At 42.0% G+C, this 22,521-nt stretch overlaps 2 protein-coding genes across 3 annotated transcripts in view; one reads left to right on the top strand and one right to left on the bottom strand.

Annotated features, from left to right (window-relative positions):
- The window catches only part of LOC308397886 (coiled-coil domain-containing protein 81-like), a gene marked incomplete at both ends in the record, with an annotated part of 33,686 nt that extends 32,005 nt beyond the window's left edge, over positions 1–1,681 (bottom strand). Inside the window, 1 exon segment of the mRNA XM_080884129.1 lies at positions 1,652–1,681. Coding sequence (XP_080740255.1) covers positions 1,652–1,681 — 30 coding nt within the window.
- A 6,169-nt stretch (positions 1,682–7,850) lies between these two features.
- On the top strand, positions 7,851–16,957 carry LOC308398064 (interleukin-1 receptor accessory protein-like). 2 transcript variants are annotated; one of them, XM_080884457.1, is made up of 11 exons: positions 7,851–8,002; positions 8,066–8,178; positions 10,518–10,773; positions 12,523–12,706; positions 12,821–12,965; positions 13,047–13,109; positions 13,206–13,329; positions 13,446–13,588; positions 13,686–13,832; positions 13,952–14,104; positions 14,215–16,957. In XM_080884457.1, the coding sequence occupies exons 2-11, from the start codon at positions 8,121–8,123 to the stop codon at positions 14,532–14,534; spliced, it is 1,593 nt and encodes a 530-aa protein (XP_080740583.1). In that variant the 5' UTR covers positions 7,851–8,002; positions 8,066–8,120; the 3' UTR covers positions 14,535–16,957. The 2 variants fall into 2 exon arrangements, with proteins under 2 accessions (XP_080740583.1, XP_080740584.1); XM_080884458.1 differs by lacking the exon at positions 8,066–8,178 and having other exon boundaries at positions 7,866–7,933.
- The last annotated feature ends 5,564 nt before the right edge of the window (positions 16,958–22,521 follow it).

The following is a 22,521-nucleotide window of genomic DNA, read 5'->3' on the forward strand; positions in this document are numbered from 1 at the left end:
AGTGGCGGACTCCCTCAGGTGTCGGTGCGTTGGTGGTTCTTTGTGTCTGGGGGTGGGCGTCCGGGTACACACCGGCTCACTCCTTGGCGGCCGCTTATCGGGGCCTGGAGCCTGGGGCTCGCTCGGGCCACTTCGGAGGTGGGGTGCCCCCGGCCTCTCGGCCTGGGGCTCGGTCACTCAGGCACAGCTGGCTGCCGGCGGAGCTCACGGGCGCGTCACTGCAACTCCCCCTGGCTTCTGCTCCGCGGCTGCTGAGTGAGCCCTCATCTGGGACTCTCCTCAGCTCTTACTGGGACAGTGGCGCGGCTGCCCCTCTGTTGGTCTTCCTTGGTCTCTTGTGTTCTGGGGGCCTCTGGATGTCTGGAGTTTTGATCTCCTCCATACCTGCTTCATACCCTGGAGGACGGGGCTGTGGCTCCCCACACTCCCTAGCAGATCGTTACATGGAGAAACCTTTGGAATGCAAGCATGCTGATCCACACAGGTATGCACACAGGTGTACACACGGGTATTCACAGACGCAGACTACAGCTTTCTATGAGAGCAGCTGCTCATCTCACTGAGTTAAAACACAACTAACCCTGACACGCAAAATCAGTGGCCACACTGATAATGTGCTCAATTCATTTCAATGGGCAAAAGAAATTGCATAAAAAATGTAATATCTCAAAAAGTATAGAAGTTATGAGCACCAAGAGATATAGCCAGCATAAGCCGAAAGGGCAGATTTTTTTAAAGTTTGAATGGCAAAAATCGCATAAAAACTGTGGGGCCAGTTAAGGGCCAAAAAACGTACGGAAGCAACAAGAACTAGAAAAAGTTGCATTTCCTGTGAAAATGCAGTGTGAATGCCGTGTATTGGAATCTGAAAACAGCAGAAGGAGAAATATCTTCTGAAAAAACGTAGTGTTTGCTGAAAACTGCTGCATTTGAAAAGGTACACTGAACAGTGTCAATAAAGCACAGTGAGAGCAAATGGAGAAGATGTGTGACAGCCACAGGTAGGATTCAAACCTGCACCACCGTGTCTCACGGCGGCTGCTCATCTCACTGAGCCAAACTAGCTCTCATCCCAAAGAGAGATATGATGAGAGAATAAATGTTCAGTTTATGCTGGAAAGAGGTGAAAAGGCTGAACTTTCTGCTGAAAACAGATGAAAAAGCTGAAATGGATATTAGAAAATTTGCTAAAATAATTAAACATTGCAGAATTTTAATAAATTGGCAGAAATATTGACCAGGCTGCACAACCTGAAGTTCCGTCAGCTTGAAGTATTTGCGGAAAACATGTTGTCATGGGCGAGATTCGAACCTGGGCCTCACGCTCTGAGAATGATTGTTCATCTCACTGAGTGATCACATTTGTAATGTGGTTCATACATCAAAATGGGCCAAAAAATGGCATAAAAAGCTTAATATCTCAAAAAGGATAGCCGTTATGAGCACCAAAAGATATAGGAGGGATTAGCAGAAAGAGCAGAGGAAACATATTATATTAATCTGTCACATTAAAAGCTGCGGATGCGTAATCCTCCTTTGTCTGTTTTAAATCACTGTCCTAAGCAAAGCTCACTGGAGCACTGCTAATAGCTTCAAATACAAACCAAGCATAGTACATATTTGTGAAAAAAAGAAATAAAAGAACACTTACAGTGTGCTGTGATAACAATGCAAGATACATGATCAACAGTATAAAGAGAGGTTCAAGTTTGAGTTATGTAAAATATATGAATATATATCTAAATAATGGATTATGCCAGTCTATGCACCCATATAAAGTGCAAGTTCACTCTGTCTATACACTGATCGATGATGGTATCATAATAACAGGTTATGTGCCAAGTTTGCACATTATTTTTTAGTCCAGATGCACTGCAGCCCTGTTCAATAAGATAATCCACAATCTGGCAACCCAAAGTCAGTAAATGATGATTTAAGAGATGTAACCACTTCTTTAAAATTTAACTGCAAAGTTTTTTCTCGTTGGGCTTACCTGCAGCCAGAGGTGTGGTCTCTTTTAAACCCCAAGACTGGAGCAGTTTCCCAGCCAGAAGGACGTTGGGATCACATTGGATCACTTTGAATTTGTTTCCCAAATCCAAGTTCTACTGAGAGATGCTAAAGGTCCACAGTTCTACCAGCTGGACCCCTTTTACAACAGATCAATCAACTGAACAAACAGACAGACACACAGAGAGACAGACAGATGGATTTAACTTCCTTAAAGTCATCTGGTGTTGAATGTAGGAGGATACTTTTGCCCAAATGTAGTCCATTTCTAAATACAAGCACAAACATTAGGTTAAGATGAATTGGTCACTTTGTAGTATTAACATAAACTACCGCCAGATGAGTCAGTCATTTCTGGGAAAGACACTCAGAAGGTGAAGTTTGCCAAATTGTTCCTGCCTGACTGCAACTCCAACAGATCAAGACAAGCATGTCCTGGCCTCCAGCAAAGCACCCCTGCAAGGATGCTCGAGTCAGGTTTCCAAATGTCCGAAACTTGAGCATCAGGTCGAGCTTCATGAATGTGCAGAAGATAAAGCTGTTGAACACAGTTTAAAAAGCAGGCAATAGTCAGGTGGTGCAGCCACTACAGAGTCAGGTATTTATTTGAACTAAGCTAGTAAACTATCTTAATAATCTACTAACTTTAAAATTTCAGCTTATAATAGGCTAATAATAAAGAACCATGTCTGGACATGCTATTCAAAATGAACCACAAGCTGTATTTGAATAATGTTTTTGATGGCCAATCCAGATTAATTTCAGTGTTGACTAGTGAATAATGAATGTGTGTAACACATGGAATCACAAGTCATTTTTTCCCCACACGCAAGTAGTACTTCTGCAGAAAACAAGACTGAAATCCCCATGCGTCATCTCCCCATTTAAAACTGGATGCTATGTTTTTTTTCATGTTGAATAGTGGTCAGGTCAGACCGTCTCTTACAAAGTGACGACTATAACTCAGTTTTGCATAGAAGGACTTTTTTAAATAAGCACAAGTGATATTCTGATATTCTGGTGGTGGTCAGAGGGCCCGGTGGTGCCAGTGTCCGGCAGCCTCGCCTCTGTCAGTGCGCCCCAGGGCAGCTGTGGCTACAATGTAGCTTGCCATCGCCAGTGTGTGAATGTGTGTGTGAATGGGTGAATGACTGAATGTAGTGTGAAGCGCTTTGGGGTCCTTAGGGACTAGAAAGGCGCTATATAAATGCAGGCCATTTACCATATGGTTAGTACATGCAGGCACTGGGTTTGGCAGAGACAGGACCAGGTGAGGCAGGACCAGGTGGTGCCCTGACGTCTGGTGGCATGGCAGCCACAGGCGGTGGAACTGGTGATGGTAAAGTAGGAGGTGGCTGAACAAACTCACTAGAGCCATCAGCGGACATGAGGATGTGCTGGAGCGGTTTTCCTGAACCTGAACTGAAACTGAAAGATGTGAACACACACTGGACATGCGCGTAACTACTCTGGGGATGGAAGTCTGTGATCAGACCTTGGAGTGTCCATCCTGAGTGGGTTTTGACCGCTGCAGGAGATCCATATGGACCATGTCTCACTGGAGTAGTAGAAATGATAAGGTGAGTATGATCAGAGCCTATAAGCAGTAGTGGAGCTACTTTATTAACAGATGGTAATGGGATACCTTGGACTGCTTGTATTCCTTTGGAGCGAGAATATAGGGTAGGTGTGTTCTGAAAGTGCTAACTGACTTGTAGCGAAGGCATTATTAATTGTGAAAGTTTTCTCTGGGTGTGAAATGGGCGAGATCTTGAAACTTAAAGAACCTTGAATGCTTTCAACTTCTTGACAGACAGTTCTGAGTGATATGTTTTCAGCTTTCCCAGTTAGGTGGAGATGCTGCGCAGCTGATGTCAGAAGCATGGTACATTGACAATGTCCTCACTACAGGATTAACTTCAGTTCTAGGTCTCTGATTTACGTCACACAGGCTCTGTAGATGTCGTCCCATGCAGGTGGCAAAGTCTTTTCTCAGATCACACTTTGCAGCCTGATGAGTCCTAGCACAACCCCAACACCATTTGTTCCTCTTTATCCAGTTTATTCTCTCGTCCTTTGTTTTGTGAATAAACTCAGGATACTTGCTGATGTGGTGTTCAGGTGAGCAGCAATATGCGCATGTTGCCTTAGTCGTTATGATGGGCTGTGCTGGCTGTACCGGATCATCAGATGTATTTGATGTAGAATTGTTGTGAGTGGAGATGAATACTTACGGGCACATGGCTGGTTGAAGGATGAAACAGCACGGTCCTTTCTTGGTTGACACCTGCACTCCATTTGCAACCAGGATGAGAACAAAGGTAAGGTATATGTCATTTCTCCTTGTTTCCTATAAACATGCCGTTTAAAGCGACTAGAATGCTCTGCAGGCAGCTTTTCAAGCAGGCGATCAACATGGGACCCACAATGTAGTTCTGTCCTTGATCACCCATGGTGCTAAGCAAACCAACTAGAGCTTGTACACGAAGAGCGAAGTTATCCAGAGTCCGACCATCGCCTGCTCTGATAGGAGGAAGCTCTAGTGTATTCCGTAGTTCTTTCAATGCTAATTGTCTGGGTTGCCCGTAATGCTCATCGAGGGCTTTGATGGCTTGAGTATATGGGTCAGGAGCATAGGAAAAGGCAAGAGCTAATCGTTTAGCTTGGTGTACTTTCAGATGATCGAGAAGGACATGATATTTGAAGTGCTCTGTCTCGTGAGGGTCAAGAAGGTTGGTAAGAGCCATCCGTAACATACTGTATTGCATTTCATCTTCTCTGGTAAGGTCTGGGAAAGAAGGACCCTCAAGCTTATATACATGTGTTCTGGTAGTAACAGGGTGACTAGAACTAGCAGTAATGGGTACTGAAGGTTTCTGTGCATGCAAACCATAGATGTAGCTGGTTGCTGCTTTAAAGGCGGGTGCTGCTTTTATTCTGGAATGCAAATGAAAGGTTCATCTAATGGAACAGCAGGTTGAACACAGGGGATCTGGTAAGGATCCTGCAGCGGTGTGGCTGGGAAGTTAAAGGGAGTGTCATCTTGTGTAGGAAAAACTGGTCTAGGCAAACCACTTGAAGGAACTGCAGCATCTAATATTGATGAATTCTATGAAGGAGGGCTGGCAGCAGGAACTGTACCAGAATGACGACTGATCTGTGGGAGCTGAGAGGGTGATTTACAGGTTGCTGAATCAATCACTGGGAACTGCTCATGTTGCAGATGCGTTTGAGGAATGGAGGATTTGATTTCATCAGATGAGACAGTGCAAATTAAAGATCTGGAGGAACTGCAAGAACGGGGAGGAGATAAATGAATCATGAATTGCCTAATCTTCCTCATCGTAATCAGGAGTTCCTCATCACCTCATCTTGATTGGTGGGTAAAGGAGCAGGGTGTGTCTTGTGGGATTATAATATTATTTTATGCCATGTTAGACCCCTAATTAAAGATTGTGAATTATTATGTAGTTTTAGTTTGCATTATTCTCCTGAATTAGAATGTCACGGTTTGCCGGGGCAAGCCGTGTGGAGTTGGAGAAAGGACCCAAAAGGCGGCAGCTCTGGTGCAGGTGAGTATTTATTTACAGGAGTGGGTACAAACAGCAATGGTGGGTGAACATGAAACCGGAAACCTAAACTGGGGAAACTAACAACACAAACCAGAAACGAAGATACAGGGAGGTCCGAGGAAATACATACGGGGAGACGAGGGGAAACAACACAGACGAACCAGCCACTACTATGACAGAAGACACAACTTAAATACACTCAGAGAACACAGGGAGATTATACACAGGTGGGGAACACAGCTGGGAGTGATTAACGTGACGAGACTAGGGAGGCAACTGAAAACACTCACATAAGACGCAGACCTTCACAATAAAACAGGAACTTACACATGAAAGGACACAACTAAGAAACGCGGACTAGATACAGGAACACACGGGCAGAACAGAATAAACACTAAACAGAGGAAGAACAGAACCAAAATCACAAGAAGAGAAAACACAAAACGCTGGGTCAAAAGGACCCAGGATCATGACATAGAAGAAGGTGATAACTATTACATTTGTTAAACGGATTTGCATTACATTAGACTGCTGATTTATTGTGAATGAATGATATTGTTTTATGACGCATTATACTGCTGAGTTATAAGAAATGCTGTTCGCAGAAAGTCATCGCCTTATTTGTCTGATTGGAAGAGAACAGAACATACTGGAGAGGTTTTCTGCCCTATCTCAGCAGGAGCAGATAAACAGGGAGCCAAGGTCGTAGCTTGGGCGCTGTGTGAGAGAAAGAATGTGAATGTTTAGGCTTTTATGACTAAGTGGGGGCCACTAGAGGCTATAAGAGTTTGATCAATGCTCCACCATTTTGAGATCTGATGCTGTCTGCGTACGGTGTCCATCTCCCACGCGTGTGATCATTAAAATCATCGTTTGACTCAACCCTGCCGGACCAGTGTTGTTATTTTGGTTTTTCCTCTTGTATCCATCCCCAATATTTGAATCCGTAACAGTCTCTGTCTGGATATCTGCCTGTCCGTCAGGATCCTGCAGGCCATGTGTGTCTGTGTCAATATGCTGGCGTTCAGTTTGACACCCTGCCTCACATCTAGCACTTCTAGCTCCAGGATACTGAACTTCATACTGTTGTAGGTAGGCAGGGGGTTGCCGTTCACGACCAGAACATCTTAAATCTTCAGTTAATGGAAGCAAGATGCATCTGGTGAAGTGATTGTGCTGAAAGGTGAGTCTTTACAACACTAATAATAAAGAACCATGTCTGGACATGGTATTTAAAATTGACAAGAAACTGTACACGCACTAGTGTACAGTGCGTGTACAATTTTGTTCAGTTTTATTTTTCAAGACTTGGTAAATTGCCCTTTTTATTTTTTTATTTTTTATTTTTGTTTTGGCAATAGTGAGTAATTTTGGGTTCGAAAATATTTGATATAGTATAATTAAGGTAAATGTTGTTATTAATTGTTATAATCTGATAAGGAATATTTTATGTCATTTTTTTGTTGTTTTATTTTTCAGTTTACCCACTGAGAAAAAAATAATTACCAATAAATACCATCTTACTGTTCAGTGCGATTTATTCCAATTTTTTGCAGGACTGTTGCATATTATTATTATTATTATTATTATTATTATTATTATTATTATTATTATTATTATTATTATTATTATTATTATGGGATTGTGTGTGTATGTGTGGAGGGGGGATTAATCACCATTTTATCATCATCAGCCTTTGACGGAAACTCACACGGATCGTTTCATGTTCATGTTTCACTTTTCATGAATTTCGTGATCCGCAAATATTTACTTAACTTAAGGCCACCTACACACTCTAAAGCAGGGAGCCAAGCTTAAAGGATAAGCTTGATAAGACGCCTACGAACTGGGATTTTAGGTTTTGTTTAGCAAGTTAATCCAAAGAAAGCTTGGCAGTTTTGAACTTGATTTGCCCCCTAGATAACTGGAACACTCCTGTTATGCTGAACTGACTGTGTACAGCACCTGGAAACAGGCACGTGCAGAGGGGGGGGGCTAGAGGGGCTTGAGCACCCGCCCCTTTCCTGATGGGTTCCCAAAGTGCCCTCTTGTTGAGGCAACTTTTTAAAAAACCAATTATTATTATTATTTTTTAATGTGTGTGTGCGTGCGGAGTCCTGTCTGTGCCCCTCAACAATAATATTTAACTATTAATCACAGTTTTGTTAAATAAAAGGATCTGGCTTGCATCAGTCACATGATCACATTTAACCAATGATCGCCCTCGACGGCAGAACGCGCTGGTTACGAGCCGGGAACGAGCTCACAAAGAGCACGCGCATTTTTAGCGGTCCGGAGCTGTAGGAGAAACACAAGTTAACTCAGAGACACAGACTGATGCGACAAAACCAGTAAGTAGGTGTACAGCGTACACTGTAGTGTGTAGCACCCAGGAGTATTAGCTTATTACCTACACGTTGGTAAGCTTTTTTTTTCGAACTTTATTTGAAATTATAAGCGAACAGTCAGACATTCCAGTTCAGTTCTCTTCACTTTAGCTCCTAAGAAGATTCGTGTTGAGTTTTGACGTGAGACGATATGAACGGAAAAATAAACCTTCTCCTTCTTTTTCTCGTCTTCCTTACATCGACACCAGGTAAGACCTCTTCATGTTTTATGGGTGATTTTTATTTTATTTAGAACATAAATCTACAGTTCATAATCTAAAAAAACATTGCTCTTTTACATTTACAGTGAAACTTATTATTAAACACTGTTGGAAATGTCGAGTTTAAACTGAGTGGTTAACGGTGTTTTGAGCGTGAACAATAAAAACAAAAAAACCCCCCAAAAAGACCAAAATATGTTTATTCAAAAAATGAATTTGCAGTGTTGTTAAAGTATACCAAGCTGCTAAAAATACACGCACAATATTAGGCACATGAGCTTGTGTCAATACTCATTCGCCTGGTTCCTTAGAGCCTTGTGAGTAATATAAATGTGATGCTGACAAGTGATGAGATTATTACATTAAAAAGTTATTTTTAAGCAATACTGGTGGAAGATAAGTGACTGACATTCCAAAGCTAACATCTATAAAAAAAATTAATTCAATCAGAACATCTCCTTCCAACTGACTTTTATCAATTACAAACAAAACAGTTTACAAAACTGATGAAAGTCTGTTGGAATGAAATGTGATTCAATAAAATGGTGACAAGCAAGACAGTTCGGGGAAGTTGTGTTTTTCCCTCATAGGCACCTGTTGTTTCTTCAGGTGTGCAGAGATTTTATTTTAAGGCAGTTTAAAGAAAGCTAAATACAGGCAATGTAAGGCATTTTCATCCTCAGTTTCGTTTTTACTTTGTTCCTCTCATTTCTTTCATTATGTGTGATTAAATTATTTTAGTCCCTTTACCCTCCCCTTACAAAACATTGCCCCTGCAGTGCCCCCACTTTATCCAAGCACTGCTCTTTGTGTTATGGTTTCATTATTATTCAAATGCGTATCTGACTTCCAGTAAGTTCAGTCTGTTATTTATTAATTCTGCTTCCTAACACCGTGTTTAACAATGTTATCAGTGACATCACGACCTGACCCAGCAGCAGTGTTGCTGGGTCAGGTCTGTTTGGTTGTTTGGTTGTTATTGATCCCTTTACCCCTAGTCCTAAAGTGTATATTTATTTTCTTACTCTTATATATATTGTTTGTTTACTTGCACTGCTGTAAAAGGAGCCTCGTCGTCTCGTCTCTCTATATACTGGAATGTATATAGAGAGATGACAATAAAGTTTACTTTGACTTCAGCAGCGAGCAGGCGCACACTTTTCGCGTATAGAATTTCGATAAAGCATTGGTGCAGATTATAAGTCTGTATTATAATGTCTGGTGTTTTCGTGTTTGTTGTTTTGTTTTATTTTGCGAGTTGGTTATTAGATGCCGCTCCAGCCACCAGTGAATCCCCCGCCACCCCGCCCTCTCCTCCCTGTGCCGCAAGCAGCAGGTGCACCTCGCATACGGAGGGCGCCCTTACTCCCAGGAAATGGGTGATAGAAAACCGATCGGTGCCTGTACCATTCCCAATATGCGCTGGCTGATGTCGGGGCAGCATGAGTACGAGCAATTTTTTATTTTATTTTGCCGATGCCCGTGATGCCGATGTACTGGCAAAAATTTACCAGGACATTTTCCGTTTTTCTACGGAATTTTTTTTTTTTTACAGTGTAAGTCTACAGCTGCCTAAAGCATTCATGGTCCTGCAAATGTGTCCATCAGTGTACATGTGTACATTTGTTTTGTTTTGTATTCCAGTTTAGTTCTTTCTGGTGTCCAGCAATAAAGCTGCCCTTTTGAGTTTGTTTCATTTCCGTGTCTGAGTCTGCATTTCGGTCCTTTCCTGTCTGCCTGCACACAGATTATGACAGTTATGCGCCTCATAAGCCTTTTAAAACCCCAGAATGGCAGCCATTGCCTGAAGGAGCGCAGTATTCATCAAATTCCTTTTAGGTAGCAAGAGCAGGCGCCAACTGGAAGAAGCGTGGAGAGAATTCACAGAGCAGAACCTTCAAAATACGACAACACACAATAACCCTTTACATTATCTTTTACATTATTAGGGGAATCTACAACATTTTTACATTAAACGTCATACTTATTTCTCTAATTCTGATTCTTTAGGGAGCCCCTCATTAATTCCTCTGTCTGCAACAAGTTATTATAGCCCCTGCACCAACCCCCCCCCCCCCCCCCCCCCCCCCCCCATTTTCTTATTACCCAGTTTCTGGAAGCCTGCTAAGGGGCACCAGGGCTGTACTGCCCTCCCTTTGTGGTAATGCTGTGGCATTTAAAGATATCGGTGACATTAGTTCAGGGTAAAAGTAGAATACTGCTAGTGACTGCACTGTGAAGCCCGAGTTTCATTAACCAGACAAATATGATCATTTTAGACTAAAGCAATGCTTTTTTTCACATGTCATTATGAATGTCATTGACAGGTGTGTGCCCACTGAGTTTCCAGGAAGTAAATGTCGAGGCAGGTGAGATGGCGGTACTGCAGTGCCCTTCTTACAGAGAGTACCGTGATGGAGATGCTGAGGTGTTCTGGACCAGTCACACCGTGGATGAAATGAAACTCTTCAACATGTCAACGTCAGCTGAGCAGAGGCAGATGGGTGTGCTGGTTCATGGAAGAATCCTTGTTATTCTCAGAGCTTCAGTAAACCATCAGGGGAATTACTCCTGCTCTTTTCGGTAAAATGAATGGTTTCCTTGTCTAAGACTGACATCAAACAAAAGTCGTGCCCACACACTGACATAAAGTACTATTTCCTATACGACAGGATAGCAGAGCAAGTTTAACTTGTATTATATTTTATTATAACATTTTAAGGTTGTTATTGAACATCACGGCACCAGAAAAGCACTTTTTATATTTGTACTAAACCAGGTTGCTTGTTGGCATTATGGTATGACAGTTTCCCTAAATGCTGGTAACATATATGTGAGGATCCTGTGTTTGCAAATAACAACCCGCCATCTGAAGTTAGCAAATCCTGAAACACAACTGAGGACGGCGGGTTGTTGTTAAGGTACAGAAAAACTGGAACAAAGCCATATTTTATTCAAACTAGAACATAGAAAACATTCATTTTTTTATAAACTTAGATGGTTTAACAACTAATGTACCATTTTAACTAAATTTTAAGAAAACAATCATTGTAATCATTCTTAATAATTTTCAATTAATAACTTTGAATTTGACCGCAGCCGCATGTCTCAAAAGGCAAGGCAAGGCAAGTTTATTTGTATAGCACAATTCAACAACAAGGTGATTCAAAGTGCTTTACAGTGCTTTAAAAGGTGGGACAGGGCCATGTTTAACACTGTGTAGCATCACCTCTTCTTTGAACAACAGTCTGTGAACATCGGGGAACTGGGTAGAGCAGCTGCTGGATATTTGGGAAAGGAATGTTGTCCCATTCTCAACAGTCACTCTTCATTGCCCTATTTTTTTTGTCCAGTGTTTTGATTGGTGAAAGGTCTAAACACCAGGCAGGCCAATTCAGCACCCAGACTCTTCTACTTCAAAGCCATGCTGTTGTAATGACAGCAGTATGCAGTTTAGCATTGTCTTGCTGAAATATGCAAGGCCTTCTCCGAAAGACATAGTCATAGAGTATATGTGGCTTTAAAACATGTATATACCTTTCAGCATCCATTATTACAAGCTGTGTAACACGTTGCCAAATAATCTTTCAAGTTTTGTTTCGCCTGACCTCAGGACAGTTTTTCGCTTTGCCTCAGTGAATCATAGAAGATGATTACGTTGTTCTTTGCATGGTGGTGCATTAGCCTACATTAGTGGATGGCACAAGTGTCCCTGAGCCCATGCTGTGATTTTCATGATAAATTAAATTTAAACCAGTGCTGCCTGCAGGCCTAAAGTTAAAATCATGATTTTCATGTGTAACACAAACACTTCCTTCTCAACCTTTTATTGGTTGAAAAGTGTTTTGTTGAATTTTGTTGAGACATGTCATCAAATTCAAAATGAGTGTTTTCCTGAAATGGTACGTCTCAGTCAAAACATTTGTTTTCTGAGTTCTGTTGTGAGTAAAATAAATAAATCAGGTAAAATAAAATCAGACAAAGGCACACAAGAAGCATGAGTGTATCACAGGTTATTAGGTTTCATCTTCTGTGGGTCAGAGAAGAGCCTCTCAGTAATCCAGCGTTAAAGGAATGGATTACTGAAGGCGAAGCTGAGAGGGATTTTTATACAGAATGCCAGATATGTTAGTTTCATTTCACTGTTTGCAGCACAAAACTTTCTCAGCTAATAATAAATCCTGATGGACAAATAGCCCGCTAAGTAGATGAACACCATTTTAAAACAATTTCCTTTAAGTCTTCTCTTACTTTCCCATTTTTTTGTTTCATTTTGCTTGTTGCTCAGAATGAAAGTTAAAACTTCATGTTACTGTTTTCTTTCCTTGGTAGGAATTCCAGCAGACAGTCCTGGATAAGCCTCAAAGTAAACACAGCTCAGTCCAGAGACTCTGAACAAATGAACCAGATCTCTAAAGAATGTTACACAGAGGAGTACTGCAAGTTGTATTGCCCTGAAATTTTTTTTCCCTTTAACACCCTGAATATCACCAGAAGCGGCATCACATGGCACAAGGTAAACAGAGCAGATTATGTGAATGAGATCAAACTGTAAAGTACTGTTACAGGGTTTTAATGTTTTTCCAAATTTGACAGCTGACTACTTAAAAATCGAGCTTATATGTTGTAGGAGGGCGGGTCATCACCAAAAGACGGTTACTTCCCAAGTGTGAAAAAAGAGGACAGTGGCAACTATACCTGCACCCGGTCTTACCTGTATGATGGTCAAATATATAACATGACCTCTACGGTGAAACTTGATGTCCAACCAAGCAGTAAGAAAAACACATTTTGCAGATATTTATTTTGAATGATTTTAATATGTGCTTTTCAAAAGGTTTTTTTTATTTCCACAGAAATAACTAAGAAAGCAGTGATAATTTCACCAGAGGACAAGCAGGTATTTGAGGTAGATTTAGGTGAGTTATTGTCTATATTCATACACCTTCACACTCTTGGCTAAAGCTTAAATGTTAATCGTTTATAACAACCTGTGTTAACTCTGCTTTTTCTAGGTTCAACAGTGGTGATTGATTGTAAAGCAGTTATGATGTCAAAAATGGATGACTTGTTTTGGTTAAGTGGAAGTTCATTTGTGGATACAGACACTAGTCTACCAGTTTTCTATAATGATACACGGTAAATATTTCACACACAGGTCCTCTGTGGGTCACACTGATGTTATATGTAGTCACATCAGCTCAGATATGAATTCTGTTTTTAGATCTGCCTCAGTCATTTCCTTCTCTTCTCAGGGTCATCAGCACAGAGGAAATCAGAATGAGAACATCTCTAATCTTCAGAAAAGTGTCAGAGGACGATCTGTCAAAAAATTATACCTGTAAACTGCAATCTGCCTACCAAACAAGCTTTGTCACTATCACTCTAAAACAAAAAGGTATGGCCAGCTGAACATTTTGAGTACTTAATAATACTCTTTAATGTGTTTATTTATTAGATGAGCTTATTTAGAAAATCCCCATCACTCCCTACAGCTGCTCCTTCCTCTTACTTTGTGGCTTTATGGATTGTGGGCTTTGTGCTGATGGTGATGGTACTAACAGCAATTATTTATGCAAAGTTTAAAGTCGACATCACGCTTTTCCTTCGTCGAATTCTTGGCTGCCATCGAACCATCCCAGGTAGTTTTCATACATTTTGCTAATTCAAACATTGTCTGTGTTCACATTTTTGTCAGAGCGGCAAAATCTGCTTTTTTCTATCCACTTTTAAAACAACATTTTTATTTTTTTCCATTTAGATGGAAAAAGCTACAACGCCTGCTTGATGTATTACAAGAGTAGCACAGATCCAGGACTAAATGAAGATGACAGAAAAAGGCTGGAGAGTGAAATGAAGTACAGACTTGGTTATAGTCTCTGTCGCTACAGTCCTGATGTTGTACCAGAGAGAGGTGCTTACATTTTTCATATTTTTACAAAATTGTTATTCTAAATTTTGTCCTTACAAATTCAATCAAGGGGAAAACAACACACTCTGATCTGTGCTTGTCTGCTCCTGTAGGAGAGGCTGTGTTAGACTGCATAAAGCAGAGTCAGACAGTGGTTCTGGTCCCCTGCTCAGAAGATTCTGGTTCAGGAGTCGACCTGCTGAAAAGTATCCAAGCATCCCTCAAGAAGTTGCAGACTCACGTGGTTTTGATTAAAACTGAGACAGCCGGAGTCTTGAGCACAAGTTCATCTTTAGAGGCCTTACAACTCTGCAAAGCTGCAGACTGTGTCACCTGGAAGGGAAAAAGCTCGATGCTGCCCTCTTCTGCCTTCTGGAAGCTGCTACGTTATTACCTACCTGCCCCGCAGAGAGCACCCAGAGCTTTAATATGACTATACAGTATTTAGGATGTAAGACTGTATTTCCTCCACTGAACACACACACATGTAAAGGAAGCTCTTAAAACATGTGGTTATCCTATTTGGTCTTTCATCAAGTCAGCAAAGAGGCACAGAGAAGACGATCAGACAGAAACTAGGGAGGATCAGAAAGACTAACACAACATCCCAGTGTACTTCAGACCCAGCCACACAAAAACTGGTTCATCCGAAAGACAGAACTCCTAAACACAAACTTAACAATGTGGTGTATGCTGTACAGTGTAGCGAGGAATGCCCAGACCCCTACATTGGAGAGACCAAACACCCACTTCATAAACGCATGGCACAACATAGAAGAGCCACCTCCACAGGACAAGACTCAGCAGTCCATCTGCATCTAGGACAAAGACACTCCTTCGAGGACACCAATGTTCACATTTAGGACAGAGAGCACAGATGGTTTGAAAGAGGAGTGAAGGAAGCCGTCTATGTCCACTGTCAATGACAATCTATGAACAGAGGCGGTGGCTTACAACACCAACTGTCTGCCATCTATAACCCAGTTTTGAGATCCCTTCCCAGATGCCTTAACGACCACTCACATCCTGGGCCTTTTGACCTCAGGAAATCGCATGATAGGGTTAGGGCTAGGTTTCACTATGAGTACACCCGAAACCATGCATGATTGCTACCCACACCCGTTTTCACACCTTGGCTCATGTGATTAGGTAGAGGATCAATAGGGGGCCCATGTCCCTCTTGGTGGGTTACTCCCATAGAGCTTAAATCTGGGACTCTCCATCATTTGACCCTAGAACTGAAGAAGCTTTTCGGTTGAGAGGTGAAAAGTCTTCAAGCAACTTTAAGAAGTCCAGACGCTTTTCTTTCCAAGCTCCTTAGACTGCAAGCTGGAGAGGAAGCAGCATCTCACTAATCCAGATCTTCATTTAGTCTGGATAAAAGCATAACATTTTAACTATTAGAGGAAATATTTATTTATAACTATCACACAAATGTATCATTATATACAGACACTTTTATTGCTACTGATATATTTATTTATATATATTTTTTGTCATGTTCTGTATAATATTGTACTTTTCTGTTAATAGTGTTATTTTGTATTTCCTTATGCTGATGGGTTTGTTTATTGTGTTATCTTCTGATATCTGGTATTGGTTCTTTTTTTTCCTTATTTGTGCCTCAAGTTTTTAGTTTGATTATACAGTTATGTTCAAAATAATAGCAGTGTGTTTTAAAATGTGAGTAAAGCTCAAAATCATCATAAACACGTATGCCAGCCAGGATGATTTGACAACCTTTCACAATTCCTCTGAATTTCTTGGTTTTGCCTCAGAAACAGCATTTTTGATGTCACCCAACAAGTTTTCTATTAGATTAAGGTGTGGGGATTGGGCTGGCCACTCCATAAGCTTCATTTTGTTGGCAGCATGACCTTATCAATTATTTTGATATAAGCAAATTGATCCATGATCCCTGGTGTGCGATAAATAGTTCCGACACCATAGTAAGAGAAACATCCCCATATCATGATGCTTGAACTACCATGCTTCACCGTCTTGAGAGTGTACTGTGGCTTGAATTCAGTGTTTGGAGGTCATCTAACAAACTGTCTGCGGTCCTTGGACCCAAAAAGAACAATCTTACTTTCATCAGTCCACAAAATGTTTCTCCATTTCTCTTTAGGCCAGTCGATATGTTCTTTGACAAATTGTATCGTCTTTAGCACATGTCTTTTTTTTTTTAGTAGCGTGAATTTGCGGGGTCTTCTTCCTGATAGATTAGCCTCACACAAGCATCTTCTAATTGTCACAGTACTCACAGGTAACTTCAGACTGCCTCTGATCTCCCTGGATGTGATTATTGGCTGAGTCTTTGCCATGCTGGCTATTGTTCAATCCATTCGAATGGTAGTCTCTCTGGTTTGGCTTTCCATTTTAAAGCATTGGAGATCATTTTAGCTGAGCAGCCCATGATTTTCTGCACTTCTTGATATGTTTCCCCCTATCCAATCAACGTTTTGATTAAAGCACACTGTTCTTCTGAATAATGAATGACCTCACTGATTGGACTCCATATTCTCCGCTTGTACTTTGTTGTTGTCTCTCTAAGCCTTCTGGTTCTGTATCCATATGTTTAATGATTTCTGGAGACACGGGATTCCCAGGCTTTCATTTACATATTCTCTGGTTTTCTGGACTTTGTAACTTGACCCAGTATTTCATATTAAACCTTTGCATTTGCGATGGCAGAAATGAAGCGTTTGAGAGATCAAATCATTTGGAACAGCTGTTTTGGAAAAAGATTTGATCTTTTGGAGAATTTGGAACACATTACTACAGCGACATCTGGTGGCCAAATAAATGTGATTTTAAATTATTGCACTGAATAAATGTGAATGTTTTCATGTGTCTTTTTCTTTTTGTCTGTCACCTTTTCTGTTGGTTTATAGTATTATTTGTATGGAAGGATATTTTGTTTGAATCAGTCAGTAATTGTAGGTTGTACTTCTGCACATAAAGACATCAATCAATATTTATAGGGTGTGTTTTTATGCATGTTTAATTATTTTTATTAAGAAAAACAACGTGTTCAACAGTACTGAGACAATTTTGTCTTTTGCACAAAATCTCCTGCTTTGAATGATATTCTCTCTTGGGAGACTGATGTGGTTGAAGTGGAAAGATTGGCTAGCTGGAATAGATGAGGGAATATGGTGGCATGTTGGTCCAGTAATCTAGAGGGTCATCTCCTCTTGGTACATATAGGGCTTAGAGAGTGTGACATTATCTGTGACACCCTATCCATGGTTGGTTCACCTACCCTGCTGTCAAAAACATCGCAGAGCTTGTACTTTAGTGGCTGATAATTTTAGGATGTGCACATCTTTCTTGAGGGTTGAGATGGATAAGCCCTTTTTGATGTCTTCAAGGCAGGCTGTGGCTTGGGCTACCATTATTTGCCTCCTGACATGATGTCACCCTGTCAATGATCCCACTTTACCTGTCGGTAGACATCACTCCTCGATCACGATTTTGAATTGATTACTCCACAAACACAAGCCACAGCTTTTCTGTCGCTGCAACTTATCATTGATCATGTTCTTCATTTAATTCTTAAATTAAATGTAGAATAGAATAGCCTTTATTGTCATTGTACAGAGTACAACGAAATTGGAGTGCCACTCCCTTGGTGCAAGTTTCAATAATAAATATAAATGTAAAATATAAAAAGTACAAAAAAAACAATCGTAAGTACTCAAACAATAGTATGTACAATATATACAGGATAGCAGCATTAATATAATGACAGTGACGGTATGGAATAGGTTCAATTGTTTTTGTGCTTATTTACTACGGTGATAGCTCTGGGAAAGAAGCTATCCCTGAATCTGTTTGTCCTGGTTTTATGTGACCTGTACCGTCGGCCTGACGGTAATAGTTCAAACAGTTGGTTGCTGGGGTGAGAGTGGTCCTTGATGATATTGCCAGCTCTGCTGAGGTACCGAGAGTTTGCAGTGACCTCCAGGCTGGGCAGAGAGCAGCCAGTGATCTTCTGGGCTGTGTTGATGACCCTCTGCAGTACTTTCCTGTCTGCAGCTGAGCACCCTGCATACCATGTTGTTATGCCGTACGTTAGGATGCTCTCTATGGTGGCTCTGTAAAATGTCACCAGCAGCCTCTCCTCCAGGTTGTTCCTCCTGAGCACTCTCAGAAAGTGGAGACGCTGCTGGGCCTTTTTAACCACCGATGTAGTATTTGCAGTCCAGGAGAGGTCATCAGATATCTGCACGCCCAGAAACCTCATGGAGTGTACCCTCTCCACACAGCTCCCGTGAATGTAAAGTGGGGCCGGGTCTGCTCTGCCCTTCCTGAAGTCCAAGATAAGTTCTTTAGTTTTCGTGGTGTTCAGTTGGAGGTTGTTAACTGAACACCACTCAGTCAGTCTGTTGACCTCATCTCTGTAGTCCGACTCATCCCCCCTTGAGATGAGTCCAACCACTGTGGTGTCATCCGCGAACTTTATGATGGTGTTTGAGAGATGGGTAGGGGAGCAGTCGGATGTGTAGAGCGTAAACAGGAGGGGACTCAAAACACATCCTTGTGGAGACCCGGTGCTGAGTGTGATGGTGCTGGACCGGTGGGGGCCGAGTCTGACAGACTGTGGTCTATTTGTCAGGAAGTCCTTGATCCAGAGGCAGATGGGGGTGGAGAGTCCCAGGTGAGACAGTTTCTGGACCAGGATCTCCGGGATGATATGATTGAATGCTGAGCTGAAGTCCAGAAAGAGCATTCTCACATAGCTTCCTCGGTGCTCCAGGTGACTCAGCGCAGTGTGGAGCGCTATGGTGATAGCGTCCTCGGTGGAACAATTTGTCCTGTAGGCAAATTGGTGGGGGTCCAGAGTGGGAGGCAGACCGGCCCTGATGTGCTGACAGACCAGTCTCTCAAAGCACTTCATCACTACAGGCGTAAGTGCAACAGGCCTGTAGTCATTTGGGCTGGCCACAGCTGTCTTCTTGGCGATGGGGATGATGGTGGAGGTTTTGAGGCAGGGCGGGACGGTGTTTGATGACAAGGAAAGGTTGAAGATTTTAGTGAAGACTCCGGTCAGTTCGTCAGCACATGCTCTGAGAACCTTTCCATGTATTCCATCAGGACCTGCCGCCTTCCTGGGATTCACTGACCTTAGAACACACCTCACTTGGTGCTCCCTAAGTGTTAGTGTGCCAGTGCTGGGGGCGGGTGGAAGTGGTGTGGCAGCTGAGGGCTTGGTCGTCTCAAAGCGGGCGAAGAAACGGTTTAGATCCTCAGCCAGTGAGGCATCAGTCCTAGATGTTGCCTGGTTATTGCTTCTGTAGTTGGTAATGTGATTGATCCCCTGCCACATTTTTCTGGGGTTGTTGTCAGCAAAGTGATCTTCAATCCTCCTCCTATAGGCAGCCTTAGCTTTCCTGATGCCTCTACTCAGGTCTGCCCTGGCCGCCCTATACGCAGCCCTGTCCCCTGACTTGAAGGCAGTGTTGCGGCTTTTTAGGAGGGATTGCACTTCGCTATTCATCCAGGGTTTTTGATTTGGAAACACCCTGACCCTTTTGTTGACGGTGACATTGTCAACACAGTTCCTGATGTACGAGAGTACAGTGTCCGTGTACTCCTGGAGGTTGTGGCTGGAGAATAAATCCCATACAGTTGTTGAGAAGCAGTCCTGCAGTTGAGAAAGGGCTCCTTCAGGCCAGGTTTTTATTGTCTTTGTCTGGGGCTTTGTTTTTCTCAGCAGGGGGGTGTAGGTGGGGGTGAGGGACATGCAGAGGTGGTCAGATCCAGCCAGGTGGGGGAGGGGTGTCGCTCTAAAAGCATGCCTGATGTTTGAATAGACATGGTCCAAAGTGTGTTCTCCTCTCGTAGCAAAGTCCACGAACTGGACAAATTTAGGAAGCACAGTCTTTAGGCATGCTTTGTTAAAGTCGCCGGCGACAATAAAAACCCCATCGGGGTGGGCAAGCTGTTGTTTGTTTATGGTGTTGAGCAAGAGGCTGAGAGCCGTGCTAACGTTAGCATCCGGCGGTATATAAACAGCTATCACAATAACTACTGTAAACTCCCTCGGGATGTAAAAAGGTCTGCACGAGACTGCCAGAACCTCCAAATCAGGAGAACAGTGTGTGTGAATGATCCTGCTGTTACAACACCACTCGTTATGCACGTAAACACATAGCCCCCCTCCTCTGCTTTTACCTGAGTTGCTGTTTCTGTCATGCCGGTGTAGCGTGCGGCCTGCTAACTCGACTGCAGCGTCGGGAATCAGCGGGTGAAGCCACGTCTCCGTAATAAGAATAATGCTGCAGTTACGTGCAAAGCTTGTGTTGGCTATCTGTAGCTCCAATTCGTCAAGTTTGTGGGTGATGGATCTGGCGTTCGATAGGAAAAGGCTCGGAAGTGCTGGCCGGTGTGGATGTTTGCGTAGCCTAGCGTCTGAGCCCGACCGGCATCCCCTCTTCTGCTTTCTTTCCCTCCGTCGCCTTCTACGCTTGCTGGGCGGGCAGACCATCCACGGTGACCCTGGCGGTCTCGCTATCTCCACCAGGATGTTGTGTGTTCGCTGATAGTCGCCAGAAACAGACAAACTATATTTAAAACCTAGGTCAATTAGGTTCTGGCGACTGTAAGAGATGGCGGCGTTGCAAACATTCAAAAATATCCACATTAAAAGTAAAAACGAGCACCAAACTGGAGAGCTAAGAGCCGCTGCACCCGTGCGCGCCGCCATCTTGTCTGGCCACAAATGAAGACAAGTCATTTTAATTCTCCCCAAAGATACTGAGGCTGAGCTTGAGGGCCACCTAGAGGCTGTGGAGGCTCAATGTATCTACAAATTCACCACCCAACAAAATATGGGTCTTAGTAATGTGGAACCGGGTGAGCATAGGCAATGCGTCTGCATCAGAAGACAGAGGAGCTGAGTCACACAAAAGAAGTCAAAGGAACACTGCTTCATACAACATTGGAGAATTTTATTCACATTACTTTTGTAAAGTGGATATTTGATAATATAAATAGCATAAGATACACTATGTTTAATTCAAGGTTCCATCAGTTTTTCCCTAATGAAATGAATTTAAACAAGCACCTGTTTGGAAAAATCTGGATGTGGAAACCATGTTGTAGGTCTGGAATCTGTCCTTCATGACCATTGTCTCTCTCTCATTTAAGAAAAATCCCGCAAACCTGTTAACATCAACTAGGCATGTTTTGTTGTCTTATTGTTAGAAAGTAAATCATGAAAGTGGTTCTCAGAAGAGGAAGGAGAGCAGAGAGAGGATGAGTTTGCTGTCAGGACTTTGGATCTGAGCAATGCTGTCATTGACTTTGCTGTGAGCAAGGCTTGAAAGACGAAGTTCTGATGGGTGAGTTGTTTGCCTTTGTGTCTATGTGAAGGACTGAAACATTGCTACCAATTTATGTTAAAAATAATATGTTGCAATACATGTGTGAGTGCGTGCTACATCTAGAAGCTGGTCCACTGGAAAAGCTCATTGAGCGAGCAATTCTTTAAATAAGTGTGATTATTTGTCATGATGACCTCATCCAGTCTGCGAAGACCTGTTGTTCTCTCTTTTTTTCTGTGCTTGTAGAGATCACAGTTGTCTTTGTGTTACTTCAGCAAAGCTAAATCTCTTTGGGGGATTTTGGTAGTTTAGTTAAAAAATATGATGTGGGATTAGAGCATAAGCTTAGATATGTGTGTCCACTCACCTCACCTCCAGTGTTGGTCAAGTTACTTGAAAAAAGTAATCAGTAACTAATTACTGATAACGTCTCCAAAAAAGTAATCCCGTTACTTTACTGATTACTTATTTTCAAAAGTAATTAATTACTTAGTTACTTAGTTACTTTTTAAAAACACGATTTACAACCTGAAGAGGTGATAAAGCGATAGATCTTTCAGCCCAATTCTACTTTTTCTACATAATCCATCATACAAAATGTAATCAAATGGAAAAGTCTCTTTTTTTTAACTTGTTTTATTAGTTTTAATCTTTTAACTTTATGCATCAAGCAAAAATTTAATTATATGCAACATTCTCTGACTGGAAGATATTTGTTTAACATTTAAAATTATTTTCTGCACATTCTAGCACATAAATATTTTTTGTGTTTACACTCAGTCTTTCAAATAGATGCAAGTAAAACACAGCAGAAAATAAATAAAGTCAAAGACTAGCGGTCCTTTTGCTCTATTTTCACCTGTAAAGCAGGAGTGGGGTAGGCGGAGGTTTACCCTGGTGCAGGTGTGCCGCATCGGTCAGTGGAAGAATCCGCGAGTTTCTCTGAGTTTCCCATTACGTTGTAGCACACTTGGTGCTCGCTTGGAAGTTTGGGGGGGGGGGGTTCGCTGTAAAAAGAAGTTTTCTTCCCACGCACAACGGACACTAATGTTTTTGTCACTTTTTATGGAATCAAACTCAAAATAAGGT

The sequence above is a fragment of the Rhamphochromis sp. 'chilingali' genome (assembly GCF_963969265.1).
Source record: "Rhamphochromis sp. 'chilingali' genome assembly, chromosome: 6".
NCBI lineage: Eukaryota > Metazoa > Chordata > Actinopteri > Cichliformes > Cichlidae > Rhamphochromis > Rhamphochromis sp. 'chilingali'.

What these genes read in the sequence shown, in the direction of transcription:
- LOC308398064 (XM_080884457.1), top strand. Translation starts at nt 8,121, where the DNA reads ATGAACGGAAAAATAAACCTTCTCCTTCTTTTTCTCGTCTTCCTTACA. An exon ending in CTTCCTTACATCGACACCAG is followed by an intron (nt 8,179 to 10,517) that starts GTAAGACCTCTT and finishes TGTCATTGACAG; the next exon opens with GTGTGTGCCCACTGAGTTTC. An exon ending in GGTATTTGAGGTAGATTTAG is followed by an intron (nt 13,110 to 13,205) that starts GTGAGTTATTGT and finishes TGCTTTTTCTAG; the next exon opens with GTTCAACAGTGGTGATTGAT.